The sequence below is a fragment of the Bolinopsis microptera genome, chromosome 1 (assembly GCF_026151205.1).
Source record: "Bolinopsis microptera isolate Bmic1 chromosome 1, MBARI_Bmic_1.0, whole genome shotgun sequence".
NCBI lineage: Eukaryota > Metazoa > Ctenophora > Tentaculata > Lobata > Bolinopsidae > Bolinopsis > Bolinopsis microptera.
In genome coordinates, this window is record NC_087072.1 from 13,999,903 (window position 1) to 14,014,860 (window position 14,958).

The window sequence follows — 14,958 nt, forward strand, 5'->3', positions numbered from 1 at the left end:
AAACGTTTTCAAGATGAAGATACTCAACACTGATGACTGATGACTGAACAGTGAACATGGATGACCGATCAGAAAAAAGTAGAACTCAATGATCTTGATATACATGAAAATATCATGGCGTTCATCAAAAGAGGCGTGTCTGACAGCCACTGCCACAATCAATACTCTTAATTTAATATTTTACACGGTATCACCAAGGTCGACAAATAATTGATCATCATTTTCTTCTCGCTGTGAGTTCGTTTGAACTCTTGGCCTGGTTATCTTCAGTAATACTAGATTTGCAGGGTATTCTTATTGATGTTTCTGTCCATTAACAATTGCCGAAAACAAGGTCACAGTCCCTGATTAAAATAATTCCGATCTTGACGCTATGTTGAAAGGAGATTTAGGGGGTTTTTGTTGTTTGTGCAAATTGGTCGTCTTCTATCGGGCAGTCATTATTCTTGCAAGCATCTCGAAATCTATTCTACCGTCATCGTTTGAATCTCCTGAAAAGATGTTAGGTTGAGCGAGAACAGCGGACGAAATGTTCCGTGGTCTAAGGGATAAAATAAAGCTGCAACAAAACTATAGTTACACGGAAACAAATCTCACCCTCTTTGATCATATCATCCAAGTCGTCATCACTAAGTTTCTCTCCAAGAGTCGTCAGAACGTTTCTCATCTCAGCACTGTTTACGTACCCGAATCCCTCAGGGTCGAGAATCTTGAACGCTTCTAATAACTCTTCCTCGGCATCAGTTTCTGACATATTTTTCACCTGAAAGATCATTCTATTAATACAATGATGGACATAATATTGGATATAATGGTACCTGCTGAGTGTTGCCCAATCAAGTGCGTGTGCTTAATGTACATTTGCATTGTACAAGCGTATCAATTAAAGTGACGTTAAGAGTAAATGTTAAATAAATGACTTACTAGTATTTCGATGAATTCTGGAAAATCAACTTTACCACCATGTCCATTCTCGACCTCCTGAACGACTTCTGATAACTGGGACTCTGTAGGATGCTGGTACAAAGCTCTCATTGCGTCACCTGAGGTATCACTATCAGAACATGAACAGTCAGACGAATAACAATGATATAACAATTTCTATCGAACTGTTGCATCGCAGAAAGTACGTAATGTGGGGGGATGACTATGAGCACCGCACCAGACAAATACAATGCCTGTTTTCAGGGGGAAATTAAATCAATAAACAACGGTTTGGTAGAATGTAAAGGATGGTAAAGGTTTACTGCCACTGGGCCGCGCTCAGCCTGTCATTCCGCCGAATCTCTATTTATGAACATAAATATAATAGCCTGAGGTCCCCAGGTAAGGTAAAGGTGTAATCAAACATCTAAAAATAGCAATATAGTAACCTAGGTCGGAGGAAAGAATAGTGCCGTCCCCATCTTTCTGGAACATGGTGAACACCTCCTTAAACTCTGATATCTGCTCTTCGGTTAATTTGTCTGCCATGTTGCCCTGCATGTTTTGGAGGAGACTAGTTAACTATATCATGTGCTCGATAAGTTCAATTTTGTTCCTAATTTTAATGACAAAAAACGTGGTTGAACCTAAATCGAAACTATCTCAGTAGACTAGATTGATAAAAGAAATAGCTATCAAGCCGGCAACTGAAAGCAAATAAAGCTTAGCGTGCAGAATACTGTTCTCGTCATGCAGGCACTACATTTCTTACCATTGTTTAATGTTGTGTACACGGTGCAGATGGTGATTGAGTCAAATACAGTCACAGTCACAAAATAATCAGCAGATTGGAGTTTAAGAATGAAGATTGGAAGGAAGTTAATAATATAAACGTTTTTCTTACCGTAGATATTCCGAGGAGAAATTGTTTCGGCTTGAGTGACATGATCAGGAACTTCTTCAGTAGATGATCGGGGAGTGAGTCGTATGTTGCCATAGTAGTCGGTCACTGTGATCAGAGACACAAAACAGATAAGCAGCTGCCTGATAGGGTTCTAAGTCAAAACATCGTGGAAACAAATATTAAATGTAATATAACAGCTTCGAAAAGGTACCGGACTTGAAAAGTTGAAAACACAAAGAAGGTTTATTATGGCTTATAACAGAAAAAGCTTAAAAGGACATGTTCGAGACTAGGACTCAGAAGCCGCTTTAAATCTTGCATTTATCCTTGGACTAGACCAGTAGACCGTGATGATCCAGCTATATGGCATTAGTATCTTAACTGTTCGCACTAAATGTTCAGATAGTTCAGTTATGTACTGTTTTATAAATTGAATAAACGGAGAGCAGTGAACTTGAAGCAAGACAGACACAAGTTTGGTAACCAAAGATCAAAGACGTTCTATCGGGAAAATTGAACCAACTTCATGGTTTTGAGTTGTATTACACACTAAACTGTGAACAGGCTTTTTAATTGTTATCGTATTTACTGTATAGTGTCATCAGTGTAACTGTAAGATGGCTCTGAGGTTGAAGTATCTAGGACGGTTTTAATAATAATACACATGAAAGGGGGAAAAGTCATATTTTCAGGAAAATTCAAACTTTCCTTGTAGTCCTACATCGCATCATAGGAGTTTAGAAGCCTTTGGCGCCAGCCTTCTCTCTTCACCATATCATATAAACATTTAAGCATGAGATCTCCAGGTCCAGATAAGTATATAGTCTAAATAGCTCTTAGTAAACAAACTATATATAATATCATATATTTTATCTAAATATTTTCAAACAATACATAATTATACAGAATTGAATGCTTCTAAATAAACCCAAATATAAAAGGAAAAACCAATAGCCCTAATTTCCAGTATCCCAGTATATCGAAACCCAAACTATGTATTGAAAGAGGGGTAACCATTAACCAAAACACGGTAGTGTGCAGTAAGAAATACCACACCCGCAAAAACATTGGGCCCTAGCAAAAAAAAATAATCAATGAATCAAAACATATAATATTGTATTTATAAAAAATATATAACTCTCAATACAAGGTTCCTTCTCTGAGCTAACGACTCTAAAGTTCCTGATTGAGAGAACATTGATCAATTGTTAAGACAATTAATCTATATTATAGGTTTATAACATACCTTTGCGAACACAATATGGACAAAAACTCATAAGGGTAAAGGAAATATTTCTAAGAACATAGTGATAGTGAAAAACTTATACAAAGGATGCCATAATGCTGGCAACATGCTGCAACCTCTAAGTAGCCACCTCTAAGTCGTACACAAACCAACTAACAAGTCATTACTCTATGCGATTTTCGAGATTTCCGTCACGATGTTGCCTAGTTTGGTTTGTCGCGGCGCCGACAAGCCTAAATAATCGCGATTTTCTTTTGTCCTTATACAATCATAATACATATTTGACTTTTCCTGAGGACTCCAAATATATTTCTAACAGTAGCTATGAGTTTTTCGTGTGCGCTAGTCAGGGCCTGGAGACAATTTGCTTTAGCAAGTTGTGCCAATCAGATCCAGCTTAACAAGTCTTTGGGGTTGTTCCTGAGACTATGAAAAACACATTCCTGCAGAGAAATTCTTGTGGCAAATTTGTTCCCAGATTTTATTCACAATGCCCTATAATTATACGCTGTACATCACGATCGAGCATTACATTTGTGATGAAAATTATGAAGAGACATCATGCACTAAAAATTTTAGATGTGAGCGCTGAGGTCGGCCCTCAGGCCCTGGTGAGCTATTCCCAGGGTTTAAACAGTATGTTGAAATGTTATAGGACATTATATTATTATTGTTATATCATAATTTATTTTAACATACTCGTCACCTTTACTGTTAAGGAAGCTGGTATGTAGAAACCTTATGGTCACGGTAGAATTATAGAATACCAATAGTATTGAATATTACTACCTGTACAGGGGGGGGGGGGGGAAGGCACTGTACAAGTATAAAGTACAGATATGATGGGTCTTATGGCATTTTTAGAGGCCACACCCAATCAATATTGAATTGCTTCTACTGGTGTTTCGAACATCCTCGAAAATCCATTTTAACATAATATGGCAATACTCAATAGATCATCAAATGTAGAATATGATCTGTACTAAAAAGAAGACGCGAAACGGATTTAAATGACAAGATTATCAAGCAATTTGCCAAATTTATCAAACTTTATAATATGTTAAGAAATAGGTTTACTGAATAGTTACCTTTTGATGTGGTTAGCGCAGAATTCTATTGTGGAACTTAATATTTTAACCTCCTGTTTGTATATATTATTTTTGGAACGTCATAATTTTAGTTCCTATAGTATTAGTTTAACTTGCCTACCCTTGTAATTTTTAATCAGTAACCTTGGTAAAAGTGCCGAAACGTAAATTATTTTCATTTAATTTACACTATAGTTATTTGTTTTGTTTCACTTTGTCTGTCGAGGGCCTCGATACTTCCTACTAAACACTACAATAACTTGATTTGATATATTTCTTGAATGAGTGAAAATAGCAAGTCATGCCAGAGTACCAGTAAGGATTATATTTACATCAATCTCAGTAGTCAGTGACTGAGAAATAAGCCCCAACGTATGTCAACTGACTTTGCCCCCCCCCCCCCCCCTCCCCACATTACTATGTTAGTAGTAATATTCAACACCGACATGTCATCCTTATAGCTACCGAAAGGTTTTTAATTGTCTCTGATGTATACGAAGCCGTTTAGACACTTGAGAGTTATGTTTTGTCGACGCTCTCCTTATATAACACTATTTTTTACTGACCTCTTTGTAGCTGTATAAGTCTAGATTATATGTTATGTGTTGAATTCAACACACTGACCAATTCACATATTATCATATAGTTAACTGCACATATTATTATTTAATAGTTTTCATTTGTGTATGCCGTGATGAGTGATGACAGCGATTAAGGGAATCGCTTAACTATTCGTATTTGAAGTTTCCGGATCTTGAATATAGACATGTATATTTCATAATAGAGCTGGAACATATACACTCGGTTTGTTTAATATTAAGACGGTTAATCTTGACGAAGGCTTCAGCTTCTTTAATTTTTAGCATTTTAAAGGCTTCACCGTCTTTAATTCATCGCAACCCGTCTTTAAATTTGCTGGTAGAAGTATGGTCAGTTTGTGAAATGTGCTTTATTACATCCGATATATTTTGAGACCTGTTGTGGCGTCTTTAATTTTTCAATTTTGAAGCATTGCCGCCTTTATAAAACAAACTGAGTGTATTTTATAATAGAGCTGGAACATATAAATGACGTGACACGTTATTTGTTTCGGTAGTTCAACTTCTAATAAGTTTTGTTAATCGTCTTCATGTATAATAACAGGTTTTGAGTTGTTGGTTTTTCTTCCAATTTGTTACGTGTGATCTCAGCCGGACTGCCGTGTTCCACTTGACAATTGTAACACGTGATCACAGCGGTGACCGACAACTAAGAACCTATCATTCCGGGCTCCCACAGGTACGAGAGTCTGAATTAGTGCAGAAATATATACAGCACAGCTGTGAAATCATTGGACACCTGAATGTTTAAAGTACCTCCAGAGGTTCTTAGTTGTCGGGGATATGTAATGATTGGTTCTTAGTTGTCGGAGCTGATTGGATTCCCCAAGCTAGCATGTTAATTACTTAACAAGGTAAAATTGACAGGTTCTTAGTTGTCCGTCAGGTGTGTGGAGATGGGGTACGTTATCAGTAATCACACGTGTATCACTCAAACTGATCCTGTTTGCTCCTTCAGAATGATTAATGTAAGCAACTATGAACTGACCGAATATTTTAATATTCGGTGACTGAATAGCGAATAGTGAATCGCTAGCTATCCGGTCGACCTGTATACTGAACTTCGGATCCGAAAAGTTTCCGAACCATTCGATAGTTCGGGTTTAAAGAAATAAATATGTGCAAAAATTACAACACCAAGTGTAGACTTCGAAATGGTGCATGTTAATGCTTTAACTTATAATCAACATTTTCAGGGATCGATATTGGCAATCATTTCGATACTAGGTTTGCTACTGAGTGCCTTTGAGATCTATATTCTACGGTTCAAAATCAGACTAGCTGCTTGTCAGGTGTGTTGAACTTGATCTTTAACAGGAACTTATATACGAAATGAATATTGTTATACGGTATCGTATTATTCACATTTAAAGTAGAGAAATCCCGAAAGATCGCAAACTGTCGCGAAGATAATGGAACGGATTTCCAATTTGATCGAAATTAAATAATATTCATGTTGTCTATTTTAATTTCAATAAACAAAGGGATGTTCTTAAATTTGAAAAATTTCAGAATTTGTTTATCATGAACGTGGCATTGAGTGACATTCTAGTTTCAATAGTGGGAACATTTAGAGGCCTGGGGATCATATCCGGAAAGTTTGTGGGGGCACCAAGCAATACTGCCACACAGTTCTGCGTTGTATACGCTATTTGCCTGGCAACCTTAACGTTAGTGATCAAACTTTTTATGTAACTATAATATCATTGCAGAAATTATTATAAGTGTGTACTATTTTCAATACATTACAACCTGTAACCTGTAGTAGTGCTATGTAACCTGTAACCTGTAACCTGTAGCCTGTAACCTGTAACCTGTAACCTGTAACCTGTAACCTGTAACCTGTAACCTGTAACATGTAACCTGTAACCTGTAACTTGTAACCTGTAACCTGTAACCTGTAACCTGTAACCTGTAACCTGTAACCTGTAACCTGTAACCTGTAACCTGTAACCTGTAACCTATAACCTGTAACCTGTAACCTGTAACATGTAACCTGTAACCTGTAACCTGTAACCTGTAACCTGTAACCTGTAACCTGTAACCTGTTACCCACTCTACAGGAACTCAGGAACCCTGACCCTTCTGCCCCTCACAGTGGATAGATTAGTTGCTGTTACCTTCCCTCTACACCACACCTCTGTCATGACAACCCGCAACAGTATAGCCATAATTGTAGGGGGCTGGCTGCCACTCCTCGCTCTGCTCCTTTATGACACCATTGAGTACATGACTGGGGCTATAGCGGTAGGTACAACTGTAATTTAACTATTCCGACTGTATCCTGCAGCTTCTCATGTCATCAAATTGAATAACAACTGGATAGTTGTGGAATGACAGCCTGACAGCATAATTATCTGTGTTATTCAGTTATTGAGTTTGATTGTCTTGTCAAACGGAGTAATTTGTTGACCTTATAATAATTTCAGATAGAGTACCAAGAACGTTACCACAGATGCAGTATAGGGCGCAATTCTCCCATCCCTCACCTGTGTGCCCTCTTCATACCGTTTCTCCTTGTCCTCATTATGTACATTATCATGCTTACCATCATCATCAAAAGCAAAAGGAAGTTTGGATGGTTTCTGGTTATCTCCAGTGGAATTATAGTATCGAGCTTGCTGTCCTATGCACCGACAGTTATTGCGGTGGCCTGGAGTGTTCCCATGACTTACGAAGTGTCGCAGATTTTAACAGTTACTATTTTCTACGTTAATGGGATAATTAACCCTATGGTTTATTTTATGGCTCATCCGAGATCCCGTCAATATGTTACAAAATACTTTGAATCTTAGAGTTTTCGTTGAGTCAGTAGCTGATCTGAGGTGTTTGAAGAAAACTTAAATTTGAAACTTTGAGATCTTCACTTTCTTCTTCGACATTTTGCGTAAAATGCGTAAAAGTTGGCGTCCCAACTTTAAAAATAAATTTTAAAACTGTCATGTTTTTGGGACACCTTTTACCTGGCTCATATATGCACAGTTCTTTCGTTAGACAAGCTATTTAGATAATACTAATAGCAGTAGAGATCGTTTTATTGACAAACAGTTGTTCCATGACGGACGTAACTTTTATTGAGTTTCTAATTCTATAACATTGACCTAATAACTGGAGTCCTTTGTGTTTGTTTCTATGATAATGGTAAAAACTTGTGTTCTGCCGCATTTTCCCCGTGACTTCTGGATGATTTTTTTAAATTTCTGTCAGCGGCAATACTCGTTTTTTATTTTTTGTTTTTTCTCCACTCTAGTTCAATGTTGCAGCGTTTATACAGATTGGCGTTAGAAATTACCCCCGGGTATTTATAATTCAAAATCGTTCTTAAAAGACACCTGTGTACGCAGTACGACATCCAACTTCTCCAAGACAGCCTTAGGTGCAGCCCAACAACTGGAGCTATACATTAACCCATATATTATATTTATGATTCTTACATTTTTATATTTTATATATGGGTGACCTGGTTTTTAGCACAAGATAAGCAGTGACCGGCAAGTTTCCATAAACGATATTTTATTATCGCTTTTTATTAGCGCTTTCTCGGCGCTTTTTTTTTAAACCGTTTACAATCGATTTTTTTACGATTATAAACGGTTAAAAAAATCGCTTATAATCGACTATAATTGATGTAATAATTCAAAAAAGCGCTTTTTTAATTTAAAAGCACTTATAAGCGCGATCATTTATTTACCATATGTTTAATGTTAATTGTTAAGCATCAGTTGCTGCATGATTGGTAAATTGGTATTGTCTGACTCACTGACTGTGCCGTAAATATAAATAATTGTTTTATCAAAGTAATTGTTTTATTAATATCTTACTTTACATTACCAACAATCGTACAAGTTAAAAAAACTGTCGGATCTATATTTGTCACGGGTCCTATTCAGTATTTAATAACCTAAGATCAAATAGTAGCTGATATTTTATTCCACTACTTGTAAAACAGAACTTTCAAATAGCGTAACATAGCGTATTGCGTAACATAGCATAACATAGCGTAACATGTTAACAACAATCTTAATAAAGTAGTTATATATTATATATTAAAGATTGTTTCAATCCAAAGTTTAAGTTTTTTTAATTTTAGTTGCCCTTGTCGGTGAATTCAAAATGAGCTTAATTTGTCTGTTGTATGGCTGGTATGCAAACATGCCCTTAAAGTAAAACTGTTAATAATAAAAAATGATTTCAACTATTCTTGTAAAAATCGGCACAGGGTCACTGACGAGTGACGATGTCACAAGACACCATTGAGATACTCAAAGTTCTATTCCCAAAGGAAGCTTTGATAAACGGAAGATCATCAGAATATAAAAAGATATTTTGGAAGATTTTTGAAGAGGATCTTTTCTGCCGTCCCTTTGACCGAAATTTCGCGGTTTTGAGTTTGACTGAAATTTTGACCAGTGACCAATCAGTGATGTTGGTGAAAGTGACACGAGTCGCCATCAAGGTACTGGAAGCAGTATATCCGGAGAAAATTTGGATGCAATGAAAATTTTGAATATGTCATTGTCCTACCGGTTAGGACATATTCGAATTTCAGCTTTCCGCGACCCAAATTAAACTGTTTTGACTGAAATTTTCTTGAATGACCATCCTACAGGGTCACTGAGGATGGCACAAGACACGATTGAGGTACTAAAAGTTCTATACCCAAAGAAAGGTTCGATTAACGGAAAATCATCAGAATATAAAAAGATATTTTCGAAGAGAAGCTTTTCTGCCGTCCGGCCATTGACCGAAATTTCGCGGTTTTGACTGAAATTTTGATCAGTGACCAATCAGTGAGGTTGATGAAAGTGACACAAGTCGCCATCAAGGTACTGGAAGCCGTATATCCGGAGAAAACTTTGATGCAATGAAAATTTTAATTAGTCCTACCGGTAGGACATATTCGAATTTAAATTTTCCGCGACCCATATTTCACTATTTTGACTGAATTTTTCTTGAATGACTATCTTACAACATTCTCCTCACTCCACAGGGCTTAGTGCTCAACATACAGTACGACTACATCTGCTGGTGTCATTGCAGTTGGTTCGTGTTTACAACCTCTACGTAATGATACACTAGGAAGTGGGTTTATTTATATTGTTTGCATTACACCTTTGATGTAGCTAAACGATGTGATTTTATGTTTATCGTGTGCTTTCGCTACGTTTGGATAAATATTTTATGTTTCTGCTTAGCTGGCATTTTAAAAAGTAAGGGCTTGTCTTAATTTGACCCTGGTGCCCTTTTGACCCTGGTGCCCTTTATAAAGCTCTGTGAGCAAGATTTTGGAAACAGACACCAGAGCAAATAAATAGAAACAGTTAAGTCAAGATATGCTCTTATTGACACTCTCTCTAGTTCAGGATGAAGAAGCAACAAAACCAGCCTCCAGGGACTATCCTGTGGGGCTACTGGGCGAACACGATGTGTCTAACAGGGGCAGTGTGCCTCTTTCTATCATCCCTCGTCACCTTCCATCCTGTATTTGCCAATAGTAAGAAGGAGGACCCCAGTACAGATACGTATTGGGTCTTTACTGGGCCTTGGGCTTTGTGAGTTATTTTCGCCATTGAGAAACCCTCGATCTGATTTATTCTTTTTTATGGACACGTTCATTTGAGTTTGAGGATATTGGTAAACAAAAATAATAGCGTTTTCGACGATAGTGGCTTAATTTTGACATCTATTAACCTAGCACGTTCAGAAGTTCTGAACATTAGCCACGTAACACATACTCCCATATGCACTGCTCAGAAAGAAAATCTATTGTTGTTAAGCACTATAATGTTTCAAATGTCACATTTTGTGTGACTTAGTTAACTGTAGTTGTCTAATTATCATTCCTTGGTCTGAAATATAGTAGATTAGGTCAATCTAACAATTATGATAAAACATTAGTTAAAGGGCACGGATCGAACGGTTACAAGGCAATATTTGGGTAAATTTGTCACAGTCAGAATACCATACCTCTATTCTTCTGTGAGGTGTCCTCAAAACCCTTTTAACTCATTATTTGATGGTTGATCTACCAATCATAGCCCTAAAATATGTTTTTTCGAATAGTTCGCTAATACAGGCACTTGGTTATTGGGAAATGAGGTTAATTCTGTCACAATATATGGAATTTTAAATTTTTGGGCGAATTATTTATATCTGATTTTGATTTGAAAGGCGGGAAAACTTTATATGATGACAATGCAGTTGATGCAAGTTAAGATCAGTTGATGTTTACATTGTCACAAAAAATGATACGAAATCGTAAATAGGTTAAAAACAATGATTATAGAATGAAATAGTCTCTTATAATAACTCTTATAATAACTGATGTGACAAAGTAAACATTTCTTGCCCCTATTTTGAAGATCTATATATTCTGTAACTCTATTAGAATTCAACATTCTTTCAGAAAAAATTGGTAGAATATTGTCCAGAACATCAGAGCTCAAGTTTAACAATTTTAGGTTAAATTTGTCAAAGTCACTAAAAATGTGACAAAATTAACTTTTCCTGCCCCAACAATTTCAAGATAGTGTGTAAAAATTAGCATAAGCTGCTTTATTACCTATATAAATCAATCCAAACTACAAAAGAATATATGTTAATGTGATGACAATTACCTAACTCTAATAATAACTGATGTGACAAAGTAAACATGTCTTGCCCCTATTTTGGATATCTATAACTCTATTAGAATTCAACATTCTTTCAGAAAAAATTGGTAGAATATTGTCCAGAACATCAGAGCTCAAGTTTAACAATTTTAGGTTAAATTTGTCAAAGTCACTAAAAATGTGACAAAATTAACTTTTCCTGCCCCAACAATTTCAAGATAGTGTGTAAAAATTAGCATAAGCTGCTTTATTACCTATATAAATCAATCCAAACTGCAGAAGAATATATGTTAATGTGATGACAATTACCTAACTCTAATAATAACTGATGTGACAAAGTAAACATGTCTTGCCCCTATTTTGGATATCTATAACTCTATTAGAATTCAACATTCTTTCAGAAACGATTGGTAGAATATTGTCCAGAACATCAGAGCTCAAGTTTAACAATTTTAGGTTAAATTTGTCAAAGTCACTGAAAATGTGACAAAATTAACTTTTCCTGCCCCAAAAATATCAAGATAGTGTGTTAAAATTGGCATAGGATGCTTTATTGCCTATATTAATCGATCCAAACTACGAAAAAGATCTGTTAAGGTGATGACGATTACCTAACTCTTATAATAACTGATGTGACAAAGTAAACATGTCTTGTCCCTATTTTGAAGATCTATACCTCTATTAAAATACTATGTAACTTTATCATCAAAACAATTTCGATAAACTAGTTATTTTGCCAGCAAGGAGCTAACAGAGTTATAATAATTTTGTTGTGACGAAATTACCCTATTTTTGACCATGTTGCGGTAGTTTAATTGTGACACTGTTAACATATTACACCCGATAATGATTTATGTGACTGGCGCATGGTACTAGCAGTGTTGTTTGATCCATAGTACGTAATATAAGGGGTTTAAGCTGGTATATCATTATTTGTTCAATTTCACACATGTTCAGATATCATCAAGATTATGTGACAAAGTAAACTTGTTTGTGCCTCCTGTGTTTTAATTCCTTACGACTATATGCAATATAATAACAATTCCTAGCACTTCCAGGCCATCAAATAAACCTACACTACTCAGCATTGCTTACCAGGGTGCCCTGAACATTCTTCACATATTTTTTTAAATGTGTGACAGAGTAAACCTGAGTGCACCATCTAACGAAAAAAGTCGTCAAATATGTAGGTAATGGTCATATGTACCCATCCAATCAACTGGACACTCAAAAATTTGGTCAAAAACGGCAGCAAGGGGTCCATACTCCATATTTACTCCGTCACATGTTTATAGTGTGACAATGTAACCATTTACGTGCCGGCCGTATTTAAGCGATATCTTATCACCTGATTAAGATATCGTTATGTGACAAAGTTAGCCTAGAGGATGAGACGATTATCCTAACCATCAAGGGTTTGTGTAATTTCATAGTGTGACAAATTCGACTACACTGTGCATTTTAATAGGGTCACTTATATTTACCAATATCCTCAAACTCAAATGAACGTGTCCTTATATGAAAAATAAATTACTTGATAAAAATCCGATCGCTTTTCTATCGATTGATCGAGAATTGTAGGCAAAACAGCTGACGGACTTATATTCACAGAATATGTAGCATTGCAATAATGTTGATTGAGTACCCGATAAGCAAGAGAAGACCTAAAGGTCCGAGAAGAAGGGAGGAGGAAAGACCGTAAGTTATTAAATTTGAAACGAGGGGAATGAAATTATGTGTAATCCTTTTACTTCTGATGCTTATTTGCTTTGCCTTTATGTTGTTTCCTATTTATCAAATCACAAATGTACGCATGGATCTAACACGATGATTAAAAACACGACACGTCTTTGTTAACTGTGGCTATATAATACAATAAACTCAGGTATCAGCTTGAGCTAAAGATTGTTCATCTAGTCTACTACTCCAAGATATTCAGACACTATATCGCTCGATTTGTTCTCTACATAGTGTGAGTTTTATTTATATTCTTCTTTTAAGACAACTCCATTAAGTTCTTGTAACTCGTTTTCTAAAAACGGCTACAAATTAAGCCTTTGTGTTTTTAAGGTTTAAGATAGCCTAGAAATTAGAAGTGTAACAAATAATACTGGTTACCCTCTAGTTCCATGGCCAAATAATACAGTGAAAAAATGTGTGCAAATTTTATTTGTGAAATATAATTATACGGGTGACCTGTTCCATACCCAAATAATTTGCACGAAGTAATCGATACGCGTATTGGTGGTGTCGGACAAGATCAGAACTGCGGCCACACGAGTTTTAATTAGGAAACACAAACAGAAACTTGGGTGCGGGACAACAAAACGCAATTATAATATCGATTAAGACCGCAGCGGCTATATTATTTGAGCGAGAAAAATGTAATACGTGAGCACTGCACGTTCACGATTTTTTTAGCTCAATTAATTGAGTGAATCGAAAAGAGAGAGAGCCAAAAATTGGCCATGGAACTAGAGGGTTAGTTGTTAAATACCTTACTTTCCAGGCTGGTGGTTCCGCTTGTTATGTCCTTCCCTTGTCTTCTTAGTGTCATCTTCATCTTCTTCGGATCCTGTCTTTATTTTATCGTGAGTCGTCTTGTATCTTGAGAATATAAAGGATGGAAGTTATTTTTATTAATTAATCAATCAATTTTATTCAGAATATGCTAACTCGAAGTTCAACCGGTTAAATACAATTAAATTACCAGTTTATAACTTAATGCATGTTATCCTTAGACCCTATTTACTAACCATAAAACCATCATCTGTTGCAGGCAGGGATTGTAAAACAAGAGATGTGGTTTCCAGGGTGGGCCAACAAGGAACAGAAAGTACTGAAGGACCTGGCCCCTCCAAGTCAGCCTCCTCCTCGTCTGCAGGAATCTGTCATCGCCAACCCCTCTGCTAGATAGAGCGAACAATAACAGTATTCGTGTGGTTTCAGTGTGGTTATTGCTGAAGAAGTTTTAAGAATTGTGGTTTTTTACTCCTACAGATTGTGGTTACATTGACTAAATATAAAATCTTAAGCAGCGATTGTGATTAATTGTTATCAGAAGCGATTTCGTCAGAATTATATGGTTTCTTAACTACGACTAGAAGTAAAAGCTTGAATTTTTGTACTACAAATTTAAAGTATGTTTATTGTTTAAGCATGAACAGTTTGAACACGAACGCTGTTGAATTTTCTCGGAAACGTGTTACCATAGAGTAGAAAACACGTGTAAGTATTTGCCACTGGCCCAGCCCATGGCCATATGCCACCTTGCTTGCAGACACGGTCCTTGATAAAATTTGATGGAATTTAGGCTATATACTTATATATCTGATTTCACACAGTAGTGATAATTGTAACCGATCACAATCTTATGTTCCCACGCCAATGATTGTTCTAGTAGTATTAAGCCCACGGTTGTGTCCAGGCCAGCAGTGTGGCTTCATCGTTGTTGTGCTTGACCCAATCATCTCCTTTTAAAATCGCGGGATTGTGACCAGCTATGATTCAAATCATTCTGAATAGTAAGTATTCATACGATATAAGCCACGAGTACTTAAATAGTTAAAATTATACTTACCGATTT

General features: G+C 36.2%; 2 protein-coding genes across 2 annotated transcripts; one reads left to right on the plus strand and one right to left on the minus strand.

The window, feature by feature from the left end:
- On the minus strand, window positions 1–1,596 carry LOC134815460 (uncharacterized). The gene is made up of 4 exons (XM_063823997.1): window positions 1,374–1,596; window positions 925–1,043; window positions 598–763; window positions 1–491 (listed from the first exon to the last, which is right to left on the minus strand). Exons 1-4 carry the CDS (start codon window positions 1,483–1,485, stop codon window positions 427–429), a joined length of 462 nt encoding a protein of 153 aa, XP_063680067.1. The 5' UTR covers window positions 1,486–1,596; the 3' UTR covers window positions 1–426.
- Window positions 1,597–5,144: 3,548 nt separating this feature from the next.
- LOC134821184 (olfactory receptor 1E16-like) lies at window positions 5,145–7,949 on the plus strand. The gene is made up of 6 exons (XM_063831868.1): window positions 5,145–5,440; window positions 5,629–5,729; window positions 5,958–6,053; window positions 6,274–6,431; window positions 6,825–7,008; window positions 7,191–7,949. The coding sequence occupies exons 2-6, from the start codon at window positions 5,658–5,660 to the stop codon at window positions 7,554–7,556; spliced, it is 876 nt and encodes a 291-aa protein (XP_063687938.1). The 5' UTR covers window positions 5,145–5,440; window positions 5,629–5,657; the 3' UTR covers window positions 7,557–7,949.
- Window positions 7,950–14,958: the final 7,009 nt, after the last annotated feature.

Coding starts and splice junctions, on each gene's coding strand:
- LOC134815460 (XM_063823997.1), bottom strand. CDS start 1,485: ATGCAGGGCAACATGGCAGACAAATTAACCGAAGAGCAGATATCAGAG. Junction 1,044..1,373: donor TATTCTTTCCTCCGACCTAG/GTTACTATATTG, acceptor GTGATACCTCAG/GTGACGCAATGAGAGCTTTG. Junction 492..597: donor GGATGATATGATCAAAGAGG/GTGAGATTTGTT, acceptor ACATCTTTTCAG/GAGATTCAAACGATGACGGT.
- LOC134821184 (XM_063831868.1), top strand. CDS start 5,658: ATGGGGTACGTTATCAGTAATCACACGTGTATCACTCAAACTGATCCT. Junction 5,730..5,957: donor GCTCCTTCAGAATGATTAAT/GTAAGCAACTAT, acceptor CAACATTTTCAG/GGATCGATATTGGCAATCAT. Junction 7,009..7,190: donor ACATGACTGGGGCTATAGCG/GTAGGTACAACT, acceptor TAATAATTTCAG/ATAGAGTACCAAGAACGTTA.